Source organism: Plodia interpunctella, chromosome 16 (assembly GCF_027563975.2).
Source record: "Plodia interpunctella isolate USDA-ARS_2022_Savannah chromosome 16, ilPloInte3.2, whole genome shotgun sequence".
NCBI classification, from domain to species: domain Eukaryota; kingdom Metazoa; phylum Arthropoda; class Insecta; order Lepidoptera; family Pyralidae; genus Plodia; species Plodia interpunctella.
Window position 1 is genome coordinate 4,266,475 of NC_071309.1, and position 20,248 is coordinate 4,286,722.

The 20,248-nt window shown below is 33.8% G+C and overlaps 2 protein-coding genes across 4 annotated transcripts in view; both read left to right on the plus strand.

The window, feature by feature from the left end:
* The first annotated feature begins 2,541 nt into the window (after positions 1-2,541).
* Positions 2,542-20,248, plus strand: part of LOC128676465 (uncharacterized) — a 45,793-nt gene continuing 28,086 nt past the window's right edge. For 2 of the 3 annotated variants that reach the window (XM_053756589.2, XM_053756591.2), the window contains exons 1-2: positions 2,543-4,353; positions 18,924-19,298. In XM_053756589.2, coding sequence (XP_053612564.1) covers positions 3,015-4,353; positions 18,924-19,298 — 1,714 coding nt within the window. In that variant the 5' untranslated portion in view covers positions 2,543-3,014. Of the gene's footprint in view, positions 4,354-18,923; positions 19,299-20,248 lie in introns of all 3 variants that reach the window. The other variant, XM_053756590.2, reaches the window with a different exon arrangement.
* On the plus strand, positions 6,058-7,298 carry LOC135309868 (uncharacterized). The gene has a single exon (XM_064436463.1). The coding sequence runs from the start codon at positions 6,162-6,164 to the stop codon at positions 7,296-7,298; it is 1,137 nt and encodes a 378-aa protein (XP_064292533.1). The 5' UTR covers positions 6,058-6,161.

Consider the following 20,248-nt stretch of genomic DNA (forward strand, 5'->3'; position numbering starts at 1 on the left):
AGCAAGAAGGTGTTATGTAAATTAATGCGCATCTAAGAGAGGACAAGTTCGCTATTTAGTTTACCACAACTTTGCACAACAAGTAACTAAACTATAGTGTCCGTCTACTATCTAGTGTCGCTATTGGCGTGTGGTCCCGCCCTAGAATATGACGAGAAACGTAAATTCCTTACTTTTAATGTGACCATTGAATCAACTGAATCGTCGCACTCAAATTCGCGACGATTCAGCAATAATTTTGTCGACAATGTCATCTTTGATTAATCGATAATCGGCACGGACGTATCTTCTCTCGAAGGCCAGAAAGTTTTGATGTTTCCATAACGAAGTTAATCCTTATCCTTACACAAAGTCTTATGCTGCATCTGTCTGTCTATTAGCGATAAACTTAAAAAAAAATCAATTGCACAGATTTATATGCTACTATTGATTGTGTAATCATACAATCAATCCTAGTGGAAGGTTTGGATGCATAATTTACTTTACTACAACTAGTCTTCTGTAATTATTATTAAAAAGGTAGATTTTTCTTTTTCTTTTTTTTTATATACGAGACAACCCACTTGTTTCTTAGACCAACCCACAAACCTAGGATTTTTTTATAATTCCCTTTAGGGAATTATAAAAAATCAGGTAGGTAGAAATTGCTCTCAGCTATTAGGCCGCCTTATGTGCAATTAAATTTTCCAGTTTCTGTTTGTTTTGCTTTATGTGCAATAAAGGTATTATTTGATTAAATAAATAAATACGTGACAGTCCCGTTTGTACGGGATGTATGTATTTAGGAAAGTCTGGCAGCCCTATTTATAGGTCGGAATACTCAGAAAAATCTGACAATAGCGTGTTGTAATGATGAACAATTTATCTTCATAATTAGACCGTTCTATCAAAGAAGCATTCCTGTTTGCTAAAAATAATGTACGGCATTGCAACGCAGCCATTTGGCATACAATAAATTCTTTGACAATGGTTTTATGACGGCTTTCAACAAATAATATTAGTTGCTAATAAATTATTGTTTAAAATTAGACTCGTAATCATGTTGCGTTAAGAAAAAAAATCACGAAATAAAATAACGTTATTATTACAATATACCGCGACACAGATATATTACTGACACATTTACAAGTGTATTTAATCAAATAACACTCCGTTGACAGTCGGTTACTGGGCAGATTAATTCAATCCAAGTACATGCGGACCCTAATGATAATGACCAGCGTGCCGGTTTTAAGACTATTTATGTACCCCGGGCGAAATATGTACGGCGCCCCCATCAGAAATTACAGGACGCTAGTACTAAAGCTAAACAATCTCATATTCAAAATCTCTCTCTCATCTGAGCGTGTTCCCGGTTTTATCAACGCCTGAAGCCAAGGATCCATTTAAAAAATAATCTTTAAAAAATCTTTTTTTTTTTTTTGAGTCTGTGATTTCACAACCGGCACAACCGACACAAAACATTAGTATTTTCCAAAGAGGCTGTCTCTTTGGAAAATGTTTATTTGAGGTGTCCTCTTGTATCCATCATCCAGGATGGTCGGTCAACCACACCCAACCCTTACACCGCCACTTATGACGCGGGATCTTCAGCCTATTAATAAAGCTTGTTACAACGAACATTCAAGGCTTCCCAGAATAGCCGGGCATAACCTGAATTGTCGGAATGGCCAAACTAAGAGTGACATAACGGGGTTGTCCTGAAATAGTTACTACATAAAGTAATATATGTGGCCAGACTGCAACATGAATTTAATAATTGTTGCAAATCTATTTTGTACAACCTTGTCATATTACGGAATTGTTATGATTTTCTGGACTGAATTCCCCGTACTCCTAAACATGTCCATGTGACATTTCTCAAAATTGGATGTGTATATGAAACTTTAACATTTATAATATTAAGGAACTAGTAGATAGATACCTGTATATAGAGTGTAGATTTTACATATAATTAATTTTAAATATAACTTCTAGAATCACAATTACAATTTGTACAATAGGTATTTTATGTGATCTCATAAATAATCCGTCCGTCCGTCTCCGTAAGACGGACAGAAGAAATTTTGTCCAGCACCAAATGTAAGCGCGCCTCATGTTATACATATATGTCGACTTAGATGTGTTTGGTTTTGTTTCTTCGGCTCTTATCGAGGTTTCGTGTCCAAGTTGTGGAGGTGATTTCTACATTAGTTGAACCCACACACGTAAGTATATAGCATCCAAGACATATTCCAAGAAATAAATGGTACCCTACCCGATCTAACTTCGCTTCTAGTTGTCAAATTAACACAACTATTAAGGTCCTCGATATTGTAAATTTGAATTACAATACTGTTGATTTGATGTAAACAAACATCTGCGCGTGCATATGGTCGCATCGCGGACATGGTCGAATGGAAAACTGTGTCAGTGTGACCAGTTGTTTCATATACGTCACGTTTAGCCGCAAACGTACCTAGGTTCAAGGCGTGCTCAAGGGGAGCCGCAAGATCGCCGTCTCGTTCCTTCTCTATTAATAGCTTCTAGCATCTATTCAGAAGTTCGTTTCTCAGTGTAGAAATGTCCGGAGGCGCGCACGTCCAGATTCCACCTCGACCCTCTCAAAAGGCGGCGCGAAAAAAAACCGCCCGCGAGCGGGAAAACGTATAACATTTCAATCTCCCGGCTTGTGACACAATTAAGTAGAACTAGAACTAGTGCATACAATTATGAAGCAAACTCATTAAACAGGGCAATTGCGAGCAATCTGCGCACTTATGCAACGGTTTTCAACATCATTATAGTCGTTACAAAATGATGTTCAGTAAAAATTTACAGTGCTAGTGACCGGCTGTGCATCACTTAATTTGTTACATGTGTTTTGTTGTTTGCGAAAAACAAAATTGACATTGGTGCTATTTAAAATGGATGCCGGAGTGTATGGCGAAGTGCCAAAATTCATACGAACAGCTGACTGTAAACAAACAATTTAGTACGTATGTACTTACCACATTCTTTACATACTCGCACAAATGTGTCGAGTGTGTAATAAAAATAAAGTGGAAGTAATGGCGGGGAAAGAAGAGTCGACTGATAGTGATGGACCCATAGTAGATGACAACATAATAAGAATTCAATTGCGAAAACCATGTCAAAGGAAATGGGAACTCCGAACGCGAAATTTGTCGTCGGGGAATACATTCCCGACGATACAACTTTTTGATTGCGACGGAAACCTTCTCGTCGAAACAAATGACGATAATATATCTATAAAGAGTTCTGATTTCGATAATAGCCCTTTGAAAAGCAGTCAATCTTTAAAAGGACTAAAGGATTACAAGCATTACATTAACAAAAATGGTATCAGAAAACACAATACTATTTCAGGGGACAAAGTATTTACACGTGTCTATAGAAGACCAGTAGAAAACAATAATAGAGGAATTGGTTATATTATAAATGACGGCAGCAGTATTATAAATATTCCAGACAATCTCACATTAAACAACAACTTTCCCCATTTGCAAGTAAATAGTCTAGAGACTACCTCCTTCCAGTCTGAAAGTGTGAGTGATATAAGCAGTTACAAAAGTTCCGACAACGAAACTTGTGAAAATGGTAAACAAACATTCAAAAATAGTGCACTGAGTAAATTAATTTTTCCAATGAATGATCTTTATGTTCCGAGTTCTAAAAACTCATCCGTCTCATCTCTGAGTGAAATCGATCAATCAATCGAAATATCATTACGTGATGAGAACGGAGTTGTAACAGGGTTACATAAATCAAAATCATTGAATGACACCGCACTACGAGAGAGTACAAATGAATTCGCGAAAGATGAAATACAGCGTTCTAAATCCGGGATAGTGTATCATCCACCGCACAACAAGGTATCATTCCTGAACACTTACTTAAAAAGCTTACCAGCTAGAATGAACAGTAATCCGGATTGGTTTACTTTACACCGTCTCTCGATAAAATCCCCTCAAAATTCCCTAGCGCCGGTGAAGTGTAGGGAATTGCCTAAATTCCCTTCGGAAACAGCGCGGCGCCGCTTTAAAAAAGGCGATAGCACGTCCGACAATGAATTTATTAATATTCCAACGGATATAGCGGCAAATTGTGAGATAGAAAAACGCCTAAAAATGTATAGACGTGGTTTATCGGAAATCGAGACGAGACAGAGAGTTTTAAATGTATTTGCAAAAAAACGGAGCCATTCTGTGAGTGGTTCAGTCAAGATCGTCAACAGTTCGTCGTCTGAAAGCTTGGACGAGGCTGATGTGGTACTCAACCGGCTTAAAAGGAGGATTCTAAAGAACAAGATGAGAGAAAAAAGACGGTGCCTTGGCGAAAAATTCCAATTAGGTAAGAGGCATTAATTTTTAATTATCCTCATAAAATATATTTATAAAGGTTTTTAAAGATAGAAGCGTAATGACCTAGATGTTAGTTTATGTTCTGTAACTTTGGATGTTTCTAAATGGCTTATAAGCTTATAGTCATTATATAAAAAAAGTTCTTTTTTTTTTGTTTTTTCGTTACTTATTTTTTATTGAAAGAAAAGTTACTCATAACATAATTAAGCATTTATGTGATCTATCCGGTACAATATTAATTCCCATAAACAAACTACTTGTAAACAAATAAGACAAGACCTATAACTTGAAAATAGCGAGAATTTGCGTTTTTATTTGAAAAAGTTATTTAATTATGTCATTTTCTTTACCCGACATTTATTTATCTCGCATTTGTCTATAAATCAAAACATAAACCTGAGCCAAATGTTATTTCATTTTTAGAAATATAAGTAGTCTTGCTGTTTACCAGCGACCTACAACGTAGATTAGTTACTTCTGACAGTATAATGACATATTTTTTGATTAATGTGACCCATGCCAGATTACTCATTTCTAGGACCAATTTTTGTGTGTAGCTACTAGCATACAAACTTTCACACCCCCCCCCCCCTTTTAAGCCTTTGAAGGTTGATTTTAAAAAATTAACTACATGCACACCAAATTTTATCAAACTCGGTCCAGTGGTTCAAGACTGACAGACTTTTCGCATTAATAATATTAGTATGGATGGAAAATATATTAAATTTAACCTATCAATTCCCGCGCGGACCGATCTGACCCGATTCTATTGTTGTTCAATTGTTGTTATTATCTCCAGGTCCAGGATCGAGGGGTGAATTTTATGCAAATAACACATTATATTTATTTTCATTGCATTCACTGTTGTCTACGTAAAGACTCATTTAAATATGTAGTCCAAGCAATGCCCCGAGGTGCAGCTAGTATATAATATAATAAAACAAATAAACAATGTGAATGTTATTATAATCAAAATGTCAGTTTTGATTATAAGATAAATAAAACATTTTCTTGACATTTTCAGACAAAACGAACATTCGTCAGCCTAATTATATGTGACTATATTAAAATAAAAATGCGGGTTCTGTTGATTCAGTCTGAGTGCTTGTCGATATTATATTCCAAGACAATTTTAGACATTATTCTGTTAATCTTATCATTGACTGACGGTAGCCAGCACGCGGTAATAACATTGTTAAGTTCATAAAAATGAGTTTCTTCTATATTTTATTTCTTTTAAAAAGTGTTACCATAGTTCAAACTAAATCAAATATTAGCGATACAGCGGTGGCTCTCGCGAATTCTTTATTCCATCAAATTGATGTCACCCTTGCGATTTGGAGTCAATCAAATTATGAAGAAGTGACAAGGTTCCTTGACAAATACAACGGACTTATAGCTACAACGGAAATAACAGCAGATGATGCACAATACGCCAAACAAAAAAGTCTTAAGTACACACAAATTGTTTATTTCATAGACACAGCTATACAATTTGAAACAAGCTTACAGAAAGTATATATAAATAAAAATAAGCATAAAGCTACTAAAGCAATTGTTGTATATACTGAAGAACTAAATATAACGCTACTAGCAAAAATTGCTTGGGATCATGATATTGGCGATGCAGTTTTTCTGTGCAGCAATGGATCAGAAATTTCTGTGAATACATACTTTCCATTCAAACATGAAAATTGTAATGATTTTTCGCCCATACCTTTAAACGACATAGAAAGTATAGATACCTGGTTGATAAAGAAAAATCGTAATTATAACAAATGTCCGATAAAAGTAACTATGTATAATAATTTTATGACATTAATGTTTAAGGAAGTTAATGGAACTGTTACAAATATCACAGGTGTAGATACATCTATCATAAAAACTATATTCGATTCTTTGAATGCCTCAATGGAAATAACTTCAATTTTGAAACAAGATATTCCAAAAGCTCTCAGCGCCTTTCGTGATTTATTAAGCCGCAAATCTGATATTTTTTTGCCATCCCTATCAATAAACAGCTATATATATGCAGTAGTGCAGATGTCTACAATATTTAAATTTGGCGACATTGGCTGGATCTCTCCCAAACTATCCTTGGAGTATCCTATAGGAAGAATTTTAGATCCATTGTTTAATAAAGTTACTCCATTGCTTGGTATTTGTTTTGTTATATTTGTCATTGTAGCAAAAGTTATCCAAATTTTAAAAAGAAAAGAAGTTGGATCATATAATAATATACTTTTAGACTCTTACCAAATCTTTTTGGGACAACAGACACCATTTGTAACTGGGTCATCATTACTTAATAGTATGTTTATAATGTGGATATGGTGTAGCGCCATTGTTCGCTTAGTATATGAAAGTGATCTCACGAGCGGCCTGCAGACCGAAATAGATCACAAAGGTTTTGAAAATTTTGCAAAAGCGAATGAATTTATACGTGACTATGGAGGAATCATTTCATACCAAAGATTCGTGTTCGATACGCCATTAGAAAAAAATTATCAACTTGTACCTTTGAAAGATGCAGGATCTTACATTCATGGTATAGTCAACGGCAAGAAATTCATAATGATCGTAGATGTTACAAGTCTCTATCAAATAGTTAAGGATATAGATATTGTAGAAAAGGTAACCGCGTCAAGCGCGTGTTTCTACGTGCGGCCTGGTTGGCCAGGAGCAAAAAGATTTGATACTATTATTCGAAGTATAGTCGAAGCTGGATTAGTAGAAAAGGTGTATGAGAGACCAAAATGGAAGAAACAAAAAACTATAAGTGCAGCAGAAGAAGCGAAACCCTTGAAAATAAAGTCGCTGTTGATAATTTTTGTCTCGTACATAATTCTGATACTAATTTGTTTTGCTGTTTTTATTGGAGAAATTGTGTACTTCCAAATTAGAATGAGAGGTGTATATACGTATGTCGAATGATTATATATTGTTTATTGCCTAAATATATAAATAAGCTTAATTTAGTATATTTCAGCAATAAATTCTGAATATAAAAAGTTGATTCTTCTTTTCTAGTTCAAATCGGAATTCGTATATGTGCCTTGGAAAAATATTTATTTCTAAAATGTATATTTTCATAAACTATATGTCAATATATATCTACATACATATCTTAGTATGAATATAGACATAATGATGGACTTGAAATATTAATTCCAGACAGATAATTTGGCAACAACAACTTGTTGTTATGCCGAAGTTATGTTAGCACCATTTTTTATTGTTTGTTTATGCACGTAGCTTGTTTACACTCAACACTATTTTTTTTTTTTATAAACTGTATGAGCAATGCCCCACTGCTACTTTGCGACGACGCAAAACGTTGCGGCTCCGTTGTGCTGCATTGTTATTTTACTTATTGTGTTTTGACATTAACGAGCGGTGTCGTACATCAGACTTTTTCTGAGTTGTCAAAACAACGGAGCACAACTGAACAATGGGGCCATGCTCTATGAGTATATTCGGCTCAGTAAATATCCACCAGTCTCAAGTCCGCTTTGTAACATTCTTCCACGCCATCTGTGGTGGAATCTGGCATCGCGTAACAACGAAGTTAGTAACTTAACTTGCGTCAGTGGGAAATCAGCGCTCTCTGTTTATATTGTTCTGAACCGAGTTGGAGTTAGTAGCTTTGTTAAATAGTTCCTTAACAAAAACATCAACTAACTATTTTATGCCGGCTAATACACATATGTTGTCGAACTCAGACACATGCCGACGCGAATGCGTGAACATTGCGTAGGTTTGTGAGTTTTTTTATTGACTGAGTGTTTTTATTTACTGCAATGAAAAACTAGTAATGTATAAAGTTTGGCAAACTGTTCGACGACAGTGTGGAGCCGCCATTTGAATCCCAAAAATAGCTAGGCTATTTCTGACACGAAGGGCTATGGGGCTATCTGTCTAAGCTTAGAAAAAATCAATGTCACTTTTTATGTAGTAGGTATGTAGATAAATCCGTTATATTCCAACAATTCATCTTACAAGGAAAACTTTTATTTCCATCTTTATTTACATACATTTTGGTAGGTATACCGCTTTGTGGCGATTGTGATGTGAAGCATGACGTCATAACATCGTCGACAGATGACTTATATTCTCATTTAGGAAAGAGTATGCTTGAAATCAAGTTCATTATATTTCCACCAAAATGTTGGACGTTGGGGACACAATAAAAACAGTCTTAATCAATGAAGTGTTCCGTCAACAGCTTCACTGTCAAGGTTTGTGGATTCGACCACGGAACCGCGGTGCTAGGCCCGAGGGTTGGCGGCGAGCCAGGACATCTGCAAGTAACAACCGATCTGTACACAGCACAGAAATTACATATTCTTAAAATCTGTTATGCTAAAAATGTCCATTTCTACTAATTATAAATGATAAAATTTGTTGTCTTCACGCTTCACGTACTCTGTCTATTTTCTTGTAATATTACTTACATACATAGGTGTACGAAGAAGAGCAATACTATCGTGGCAAATTCATGCGAGTGAAGCCACAGGCAAAAGCTAGGTTCTTATTAATTTTAAATTGTTATGAGACACTAGAATACATTTTGTCCTATGATCTTGAATATTGAATTTATTTTCATAATGTCATGGAGAACTTATTTGCCTCATAGTAATAATTGTTTAAAAAAATTGTTCTAACTGTTTACGTAATATTGGAACAGTGGAAACAGGAATAGATAAAGTTACAAGTAATTTTAAGCTGAAAGTGAGTGTATAATTAGGAATAATAAAAAGATACGCGCGAAACAAATAACCTTTTCCTTGCAGTCGGATAAATGTAAGATTATTGAAAATTTCTAACCGGTAATGTCCATAACAGGAAATATACGAGTAATTACTACACTAATAACATATATAGATACTGATAATTTCAATCTGCAAAAAAAAAACTAAATATTAATAACTAATAACAAGTTACTCCTGAAGGTCTAGCCTATCACTGTGCCAAATTTCATCAACATCGGTCCATTTTATTTTGACTTTACTCATTATAAACTAATACAGAAATATTTACTCTTTATAATGTTAAAACAAATAGGTATATAAAACTATGTAAATGACACGGAAACTGAAATAAATTGAGCTGAAACGTTCCAGTATTTATCAAAGTTTAAATTTAACGCCACAGCCATATTTGCTATAATGGCTTTGGGGTCAAGGCTGAGCGAAATAAAGGCTCTATTTGTGTTTGTGCCCTGTGCAAATTGACTGTACTAAAATAATACGCAAATTCATTTCCATTCCGCTAGTTTTGTTTTCTGATTGTGTTTTCCCTGTTTTCCGTTTTCATAAATTATAAATCAAACTTATGTTTCATAAATGATTGTAATTGTTAAGTAGGTATTAAATTAACAAAATTGAGTTACCTACCTTACCTACATATATAAATATTTTCATTAATATATTTTAATACTTGCATCGAAAATTATGTCCGACAAAAGTGATCCACTTCGACTAACTAGCCAAACGTTGGTAATGACGTAGCTATTAATTTAATATTTATTTATTTATTTATTTATCCATTATACATATGCATATACCAGAAATACAATTTGTAAAAGCACGATAGGCGGACTGAATGCTTGCATTATCTCAGTCAATTTTTGGGTCATACAGATGCTACGACAGAGAATGCTATACATACAGAGAATATATTGGTGTGGCAATGAAAGTGTGACAGAGATTTGTTGTTTTAAAAGATTTTAGTTCTTTGTTGACTTGGAATCCGTGGCTTAAAAACAGAAACACCGATTCTGTGCATGCGCGGTGTCGGCGCAAGTCAATATCCTCCCACCCGGGCGCGCCGCCATGACGCGACTCCTCCGGCACAACACCAACCGAGGTAACTCCATTTATAGCATTTTTATTACCAGCCCTATAGTTGCAATGTATTTCCGCCACATATGGTTTTATTTGTGGTAATTGTTATAATTTGATTCCCTAACGAAATTTGGAAATAATACCATATTGAATTAAATAAATATTAAAGATTATGTAAATGATATGGTACTTATAACGAACTTTACTTAATACTAAACTAAACTACAAGTAATAAAAAAAAATAAAAACAATAATGTTATAAAATATTTTGAAAAAAAAAACTATCAATCTAAGTTGCAACTGTTTACGTTGCGTCTTTAGTTTCCAACTTAACCCACCAGAGGGCCACGGAACTCAAACCAGCTGGCGAAGTGTTTGACAGTACGCGGTGCACGTCGGCGTCGACTGGTTTCACCCGGCCACATTCCTGACTCACGTGCTTATAGGACAATTCCCATTTTAACCTACACGATGCAAACTTGACTAACCCCTGAACTTCGGTATCGTGTTTTCGATTCAACATAATAAGCTGTGTTTTACTAAGTTTAGTGATCTGTGGAAACTGAAAGTATTGTACGCGTAAGAACCGCATTGTGTTATATATTTGTTTCGTTTCGCATTTTAGACCGTTGTGCACAAGATTTTCGGACGAGTTTAAGACGGACCAGCAGCAGTAAGTGTTGTATAAATGTTTAGATTAATAACATTGCGCGTCCGAAAGAAATTCCGATGACTTTGCTGTACTTAGTTTGATGAGAACTTCAGTTTTCATTTCAAATGTGGATTTCTAATTTTTGTACTTAAGTTTTTATTTTTCTGCATTCAAAAACAATTTTCAGTGTTTTTTTTATATATTTCATATGTAGGTACGTATTTTGTTGTTGTGTTGTAAGTATACAAAAGTAGTCAGACAGAATAATTTAACGTTTTTTTAATTTTTATTTGTTTAAGCATAGTAATATCTGCAACTACTGATACCAAATATAATATTTTTTTATTTTGTAACATCTGAAAATAAATAGTGTACACTATACATACTTAAGCAAGTAGTCTAGTCCTTGTAAGTACAGTAGCTATCTGATATTTCCACGTAAGAATAGATTGGTAATATAGCTAAGTGATTAATAAAAAGAAAAGAAAATAAAACACTCCATGAATCACACACTTAAACCAAAAATTAAATTCAACCACTGAGTATGACACATATTTTAGCTGTTTCCTACGTTACTTAGCGGTTAAGTTAATACTAGGTGCCGAGGTCAAAGGGGTGTCCCATGAGTACTATAAGTATGTGCTTAGGTACATATACCTACCTGCCTACCTTATAGAAAATAAGGGTACCTATGATGATATTCAAATCCAACTTAATAGGTATTTAAGACAAATAAGAAAGTTAGAAATTATTTCTCGCCACACGCAATGTTCGAAATATAAGTTTAGTAGTAACCACTGTAACCTATATTTTTGTATTTGAAAAAAGAATTCGTGTGTGCCTATAGTAAATTATCAAAATTGGCTTATTGCAAAAACTATTACTTACCACATTTTTTGATCAACTTTGTGAAAATAGCATTTGATGAACAGTGTTAAATTTGTTTATTATAGTGTAGGTTACACATCGATTCAAAACCTACATGAAACTAGGTACCTAGGTACCTACATGACACAAAATATTTCGCAAAAATTGGGCAACAGTCAAACCTAACTGTAAAGTGTTGTTAGTCTGTGGACAATGTATTTTTTATTAGATAGTATGATGTGTTAATAGTGTATCCATTTCCACAGTATCCGTTTCCGTTTTAGTCAGTTCATTCTTCTCTGTAGATTGTAGTACATCGGAGTATTGTAATTTTCTCAGAAATAAAGAAAACATCTCAAACATTAATTTTTATTTAATTTACATCACTAACTAACCGCTAAAACCATTTTTATATTATAATGACAATAAACCGCTTTAACTAAGATTCCACTGTCATTTACATTCCATTAAAACTGTTGTTTCATCTTTAACAATTTCCCTCAGGCTAAATGGGCTGACAAACGGAGGTTAGTGGAAATTTCTATATTTAACCCCAGTTGCCGAAATACGGGTGTTATAAGTTCTATCTGTATCTTTATGTAAATGTGGGTAGGTTGTCTGTCTGTGGAATCTACAGTCTCAAAAGAAAGAACCAATTTTGACTTTTTGATTATTTCTTTATTGATCCATAATTATGACTTTTTAAACCCCGACGACACAAGGAGGGAAGTTTTAAGTTTAACGTGTCTGCGTATCTGTGCCCAATCAATCGTAGCACCCAAACGGCTAAACAGAATTGACCTCGTCTTTTTTATTTTAAATAAAAAATAATCCAGAATGTGTAAACCTATGTTTAAAAAAATTACGTTCAACATTTGGAAATAGTCAGCTCTTTTCTAGACAGAAACATTGTATTTGGGGGTTTCTTAATTTCTTTATTTAAGTTGTATTTATTATTTATTAGTATTTTTAATATATAATTTATATATATATATATATTAAAATTATATATTATAATAATAAAAATATATATATTAAAATTATATATATATATATATATATATATATATATATATATATAGCTATAGTCATTTCACCCAAATAAACGTAGCTTGTGAAAACTGATAACTATTATAATAGTGAGAAATAAGGTTATTGTTCGTACGCAACTTTCCCTTCATCTATTTTATTTTAAAAGTCTCACTATGTGCTAAGCAGTATTACTTAAATACAATAAGAGGATAGGTACGTAATCTACATACTTGTTTTGCTTAAAAACTAAAATGTTTTAAAATTGCAAAAAAATATGTATATATCGATACTTTCATTCAGTATGTCAAATGGATGAATCGATACTTTGATTTTTCGTATGAAAGGATTACCTACTAAATTAATTACTTTTCTAATTAAACTAAAAATAAATCTGAAAAAGAATCTCTTATTGGTTCCCATATATATAGTAATAATTGTGTCCCATATATATATAGTAATAAAAGTGGGTTTTAACTCTAGTAGGTATAATCATAGATAAATAACAAAAAAGACCTAGGCAACTTGACATGCGTTTGACTGTATGTATCTCAATGAGATATGTCAATGCGATTCATTTAATGATCACGTCATTATTAATCTCGTTGAAATAAATTTCCCTAAAACACTTCGTTAAAAAAATTACAATTTCATTTTTTAAATCGTTTTTTTAAATATTGGAAAATATGTATTATCGGAAAATCTTCAACAAAACCTTTAAAAAACTATGTGCGGCGTTCGTTTTGTATTTACAACACAACACAACGTTGTCGAAGCGGCATTTATTTTGGAGATGGAATCGGTGGATTCCGACCTTCATCGCCGTTTCGGCGGGAAAAGTGTGGAGACAAATCAGAGTACTCACAGTAGCTTACTGTGAGCTTTAGAGGCTTATTGCTGCTTATAAATAAAGTCTAATGTTGACAGTACAGTTTTTAACCTCAATATGAGATGCAGTCTATTACAAATGCAGTCTATTACTTTCTATCTTATTTTATTAGTTTCTAATTTATATTTAGAAGTCATATTTAGGAATACTTACTTACATCCTTAAGATCACGACCATTATTCGATAGTAATATTTCTTACGATAGAATATTAGCAATGGCTATTTTCAATAGAAATACTTCGGATTGGTTTCGTGTTGGTATTAACTTGAGGGATCAGAATACCCAACCGATTTACATGGTGCCATGGAGTACCAAGGTACCAGACGGTACCAGAACCCGCCCGGCACTAACCCGTTATTTTGCCTTATTACAACTAAATAGTAAGGGAAATAGTTAAAGGTTTATATTAATATAATCAAAATCAAAAAAGACAAAAGTCCTCTAAGCTGAAATCAATCCTACCCGACTACCACAGTAAACAAATTTCGACTTACAGATGTAAATGGAATTGAGGAAACAAAATCCCTAAGATGCCGATATATGAAAAATACCAAAAATATATACATAACAAATATAATAAAAAGTTCAACAACATAATTTTTAAATCTTACTAATATTATTATAAATGCGAATGTTTGTGAGGATGTACATCCCGAAATTTCCACGGGAGCGAAGCCTCGGGGCGCAGCTAGATATTAATAGTATAAAACGTGTCATAAAAATTTTCTTATTTCTATAAATTTTATAACATTTTTAGATCTCCTTAAATCAAAAAAAAAGACTTTATTTTGCATTTTACGAAATCTAAAAAAGAAGATACTCAAACATATATATCATTATAGTCCTGTCCCGTGTGGCCCTCAGTCATAAAAGTGTGACAACCACTGATCTAAACCCTCGTCTAAATTACCGTCTCTGCGTTCGTTTCCCCGAAACAAAGTGCTAATTATTGTATTTACCTGGTAATTTTAACAATTATGCTACCAAGTTAGAGAGAAGGCGCGAAACAAAAGATTAAGTCATCATTCCAATTTGCATTGTTCCGTGATGCTAGTATATAGTTTGTGGCGTTAAAAGTTAAATCTTTACAAATTATCAAAATTTTGATTCGAAAAAGTGTAAATTCAAGACAGTTATTACTTAATAGGTATTATTTGTATTTCTTCACGCAAACTTCCGAATTTATACTTATTAACTATAGGTATATAAGATTACATATTACACAATACTGGTGTCAGTGGTTGCGAAACTGATACATCAATCATGATAGCTGTATCATATTAAACTCACTAATTAAATACACAACTACCTACTGCATATCTGACTGCGGTTGCGGTTGTGCGACAAAATTAAAAATGGCAAACCTAACCTCAAAATTAATTGAGATTACCCAACTGATCAGAAGTTTAAAGTAATATACTTAGCATAATATTGTATAAATGAACACTGCGCAATATTTATAAACCCAGGCGATCAAAGAACATAGCTAGAAATCAATGAACGTGCTACAAAACTTTTCCTTACTGAATAATATATATTTTCTCTTTCATACTAAAACTACTCAACAGATTTCGATGAAATTTGATATAAGAATAGAATTAAACCTGGAATACAACATGGGGTACTTATTTTTTACAAAAGTTCCTGTGAGAGCAAATTTCTCCATAGCTGAAACGATAGTGCTTTTTATATTGAACCTGAAACTTACCTAATAGAATTTCTAGCTAGAGCAGCTTGTAGTAAACAGGATATTATTTTATTTCAAAGTATCTCATGAGCGGAGCTTCGTATATACATTCAAAACATTTAATTTCACTCTCCATTGAGCTTTGACTCTCTAATCAAGTTATTTATAACTAAATGCGGCGGCACGAGATTGGACGCGTTCGAAAATAGCTATATAGGTACGTAGGCACTAGACTGCTGCATCAACAATATCTTACTTATAGATTAGCTTGTACCTGTCTGCTGCTTCGCTCGCGAGAATTTCCCTTGACAAGAATATTGTGTTCCAAGCTGCATATAAAAATATATTTAGCCAATCTTTTACTGTATTCTGGACATTTCAGGACTGGCAAAGTTTATTTAAATTGTTGATCCATGTTGTCTAACTCTCCCGTGCCGAAACCCGCGTCCTGTCCTGTTTCCCGCAACAGATAAATGATTATTTTTTAAGAAATGTGTAATTTATTTTTTTATAATATGTATTATATATATACTATATCATACCATTTTAGTATTTTAGATGTTGATCAAAAATGCAAAAAAAAACATAGGCTGTGTTTTATATATTAAAATCGATTGAAGCGGAACATTACCGGGCAACCACTTAAATGCTAAATTTCGAATGCGCCGCATAAAACAAAATAAGCCGTCTAAAATTGTAATTTTAATTTCCTGACTAGTGACAATACTTACGAAAGCAAAAAATATTACAACTTCCAATAACTCCAGCTTTGATTGGAGAAAGAAATAATAAAAATCCAATCTGGCAGCCAACACTTCGCCGACATATATTCCCATTGGCTCTCTGGATTTACGATTCCCATTAAATGGGGGAATGTATTTGCAGATTGATACCCGTTGGAGCTCTGGCATCTTCCTTATGAGGGAAAATGAGGGTTCACTGAATTACTACCTACCAGTTGCTGAGGTCCTGGTTTGTGTCATTTTGGATAATAAGATTGGATGCCTTATAGTAACTATTTATCTTGTCACAAAGTTAAAGGTTCATTAAATCGGATTATTTTTTCAGAAAAATATGACTTCATTATTATGTTTATGGATAGATTATTTCATGGAAAATAATAGCTGTTTCTATTATTTCAATGCAAAGCTCATTTTTCATCCTTCAAAGATTTTACAGGGCGAATTATAAATAAACACATTGTAAAATCTTTGTAAAATTACATGTATTTATTGTAGTATACGTATTATACTCGTAGTAAAAGACAGGCACGTATCGAGTGGTTGAAAAGAGATAATGCCAAACGCATGAATCTACCGACGAATCCCGCGGAATGCTTTTAATCCCAACCGTATCCGTCATCTTAATAACCTCACCCTTCTAATGTTATTCAAAAATGTAAAAAGTATAATAACCATTAGCCTATTAATATATTTTTCTCGCGGTTTCTTTGCCATGGGAATTTTCGATTCTATATCTATTCTATATATGGGAATTTTCAGACGATAGATTTAGGTAAAAACATAATTACTCGTTATAAATCTTTATATATTATTTATTATTTCTTCTTCTAGCCTAACGATACATAAAACGTAAGGGATTACTATTTTTTTGTTGAAATTCGGACGGAAGGAACTATACAGCGACAATAATACTTAAGTATTCACTATGAACTATCTGTCTTACGTCAGGAAATCACGGTAACTGGCAGATGGGTGCGACCTGTGGGTGCGACAGAGGATGGGAAGATATCCATTTGGCACACAAAGGACGTCTCCCTAGGTTCTAAATAAATATAGAAAATAATTGCATTATCGTTTAAGTTGTGATTGCTTGATGTATTAAAGATTCTCGTTCACATATTTTTAAATAATTAATTTATTTTGAACTTCATTTAGCCATAATATGTACTCCATCTAATATTTTAAAAAACTATTTTTGTTTGTAATAAATAAATTTAAAAATTATATTAGGCTACTTTTTTATGCTTTTACTTGAGGGATGTCGGGGCGGGCCACTAGTTCTTTATAAGGCTTTTCTCACTTATTTTTATCTTTTATGGCATTCAAATATCCGTAAATTTTTGTAAATCTTTACAAGGAAATAATCCCATTGTTATACAGTCAAGTTTAAATTACATGCGAGCTATTTTCAGAAATAAGTAGCTTACGACGGCAAAATAATTTCAAAGGTGAGCTCAATCTAAAGCATTCATCCTTCAACCTTCATTTATCTATGATATACCATTATTATTAATGCGGTATAATTAGCTTTCGTAAAATTAACGAGTTATGCAGTGACCCGTTAGGAAGTTAATGAGTTTTGGTGCAAACCTCTTCATTAACGATAAATACAGAATTTTGTACTTAACTTCTTCTTAATGGGAATTTATGAATGATTTCTTAGATGAGAAAATAATCTGTGAATTTGTTTTGTTATGTCGATTGTACCACACACGAGTTAGAAAATAAAAATATTTTTTTTGTGTTCCGTAGTCCTACTGACATAAATGATGTAGGTTGCCTTATCTGTAACTAGCAGCCCGTCACGCGTTTTTAACGCGTTTTTCAAGTCAACCAAAAACCTTCAGTAGTAACCCAGGCTGGTTACTACTGAAAGTTTCGTCTGCCTCTGTGCCAAATTTTAACAAAATCGGTCCAGTAGTTTTTGAGTTTATTCATTACATACAAAATACAACTATTTTCTTTATTAATTTATATTCGTATGGAAGTATAGATTATATTGTTGTATGCACCAATAATTTTTTTTTTTTCATAAAGTTAAACATGTCTTACCCATTCACGGATACTAAACGAGACACAAATATTGTTAAACGTCTGTAAACGTGTCCAGCAAAAGTTTAAAATAGACTAAACATGTCCACTCACAAGTGTGTTTTCGACAGATTGGCGCCGATCTGTATTGATCTTGCGATGTCGCCCAACCTTCGCCGTACATCGTCACATTGATGCCTCATCCTTCAAATGGCCCGTCCTTTGAGCGGCAATCAATATAAAGAAACCAATAATACCTCCTTTACCTACTATGCCCGAATGTGCCCAATTTATGGAACTTTGTAAATAGATGTTTGGTGTCACAGCGATTCTGAAGCTATTTTGAAACTTATTGAGATTTTTTTACTTTTCTTTTTTATAAAAGTTTATTTTCTTTATTATGTATATTTATTTTGTCGATGTGTATTATGCTTTAAATCTCAACAAATAAATACATCCAAAGGAATTTAGTTTGAACGACGTACTGTCAGTACTTTTCTAGATACCTCATTTTCCAAAACTGCATACATTATTTTGTCTTATAAACAAACAGTATGATAAAATATTTTTTTTACCTTACGGGAGAGTCCAATTCGCATTGGGTTTTAATTAATTTGTTACTCGTTGGTCCTTCGAGATTACATAAGTAAGATCATTTTTCGTAGGTCAATTAAGATATACCATGTTTTTGATGGGCGGTCGTTATCAAAGGAATATAAATAAACCCTTAGAGAGGAAAGTAGATTTCCTTTCTGCATTCTTTTTATTCCCCATTGCTATAAAAGCATCTTTTTACCATTATTTTTTTTTACAGCAAAACGAAACTGCCCAGATAACGGACAGAGCACCGAAGACGGGCGGCGCGATGCGTCCGGCGGGGCCTACGTAGGGTCCCGCCAAGATATGGGCTCCAACATCAGCCAACATTCCAACAAGGGTCTGAAGGGCCGCCGCGCCCGCTCCAGTGGAGACCTCTGCAATGGCGACTCCAAAAGCCAAACGGAATCCTCCGTTTGTGGGTCAGTCGTCGGAGATGTTATGGGATGGAATAGATCGCTGCCCAATCACCTGGACGGCAACCGCCACCTAGCTGATTATAGCAGAGTTAATAATAATTATGGTGATTTTACCACATATCGATCTCATCCAAAAGGAGGAAGAGGACTGCGGTACAGGGTCACAAAATCTGGTGAGTTTTTCCTTAGTTCGGTACAGTCGACAGCACATCAACCTGCCAAAATTTATTGCTAATTCGTCGTTATTATCTTGACATGTCTAATTTACCACACAACGAAAAAACTAAAACTAAACTCGTGATCACAGATTACTATTTTTAATACATCTGAACACGCTACACCCAGGTTTTATATAAAATATTGAACGATTTCAATACGATTAATAAATCACTTTTACCTAAAATGAAAATGCGGTCTGCTCGACACGTATTTGGCGTAACCACCAGAGCCTATGAGGCTCTAGGGCACCCTTCATATTCATTGAGTGTAGAAGGAAGGGTATCGTAGCACTCACACGTTATTACAATATTAATAGGCAGTTTTTTTTCTTGTCTCTGAAATGAGCTTTGAACAAAGCGAAGTCAATCTTAATTCGATATTGGTGTTATTTTATGTAACTAGTGAAATAAATGGGCACAAAAATAGGTTGATTATTTATTTTTACAATATAAATAACTATAACTAAAACAATAATAAAACTAAAACACTTTATTATTTAACATGTTCTCGAAATTATCACGAATTATAACCAAAATGGTATTTTAAAAGGTGAAAGAAAAACAACTCCGCAACATTCTTAGCAAAAATTTAGGCCACCGATCGCCAATATAGGTATATAATGGAATTCGGAATGCATTCAACCAATTTAGACCCTTTTCAATTTTAGCACACATTCACTGGAAATTGAATGTGACATGAAATTGCCTCTGGCAGTGCTGCGTTATGACCATTAATATATTCCAAATATCGTGTTGACATTCAGTATAAAACGAAAAACAGCAGAATTAAATAACAGCAGCCTTTCCCATCCTGTGTTCCCGGTTACATTCGGTGCTAAGAGGCCACGAAGCCCGGGGACAGCGTAAAATAAGCCCACCAACCTGAAGTTGACTCTCTGTTAGAA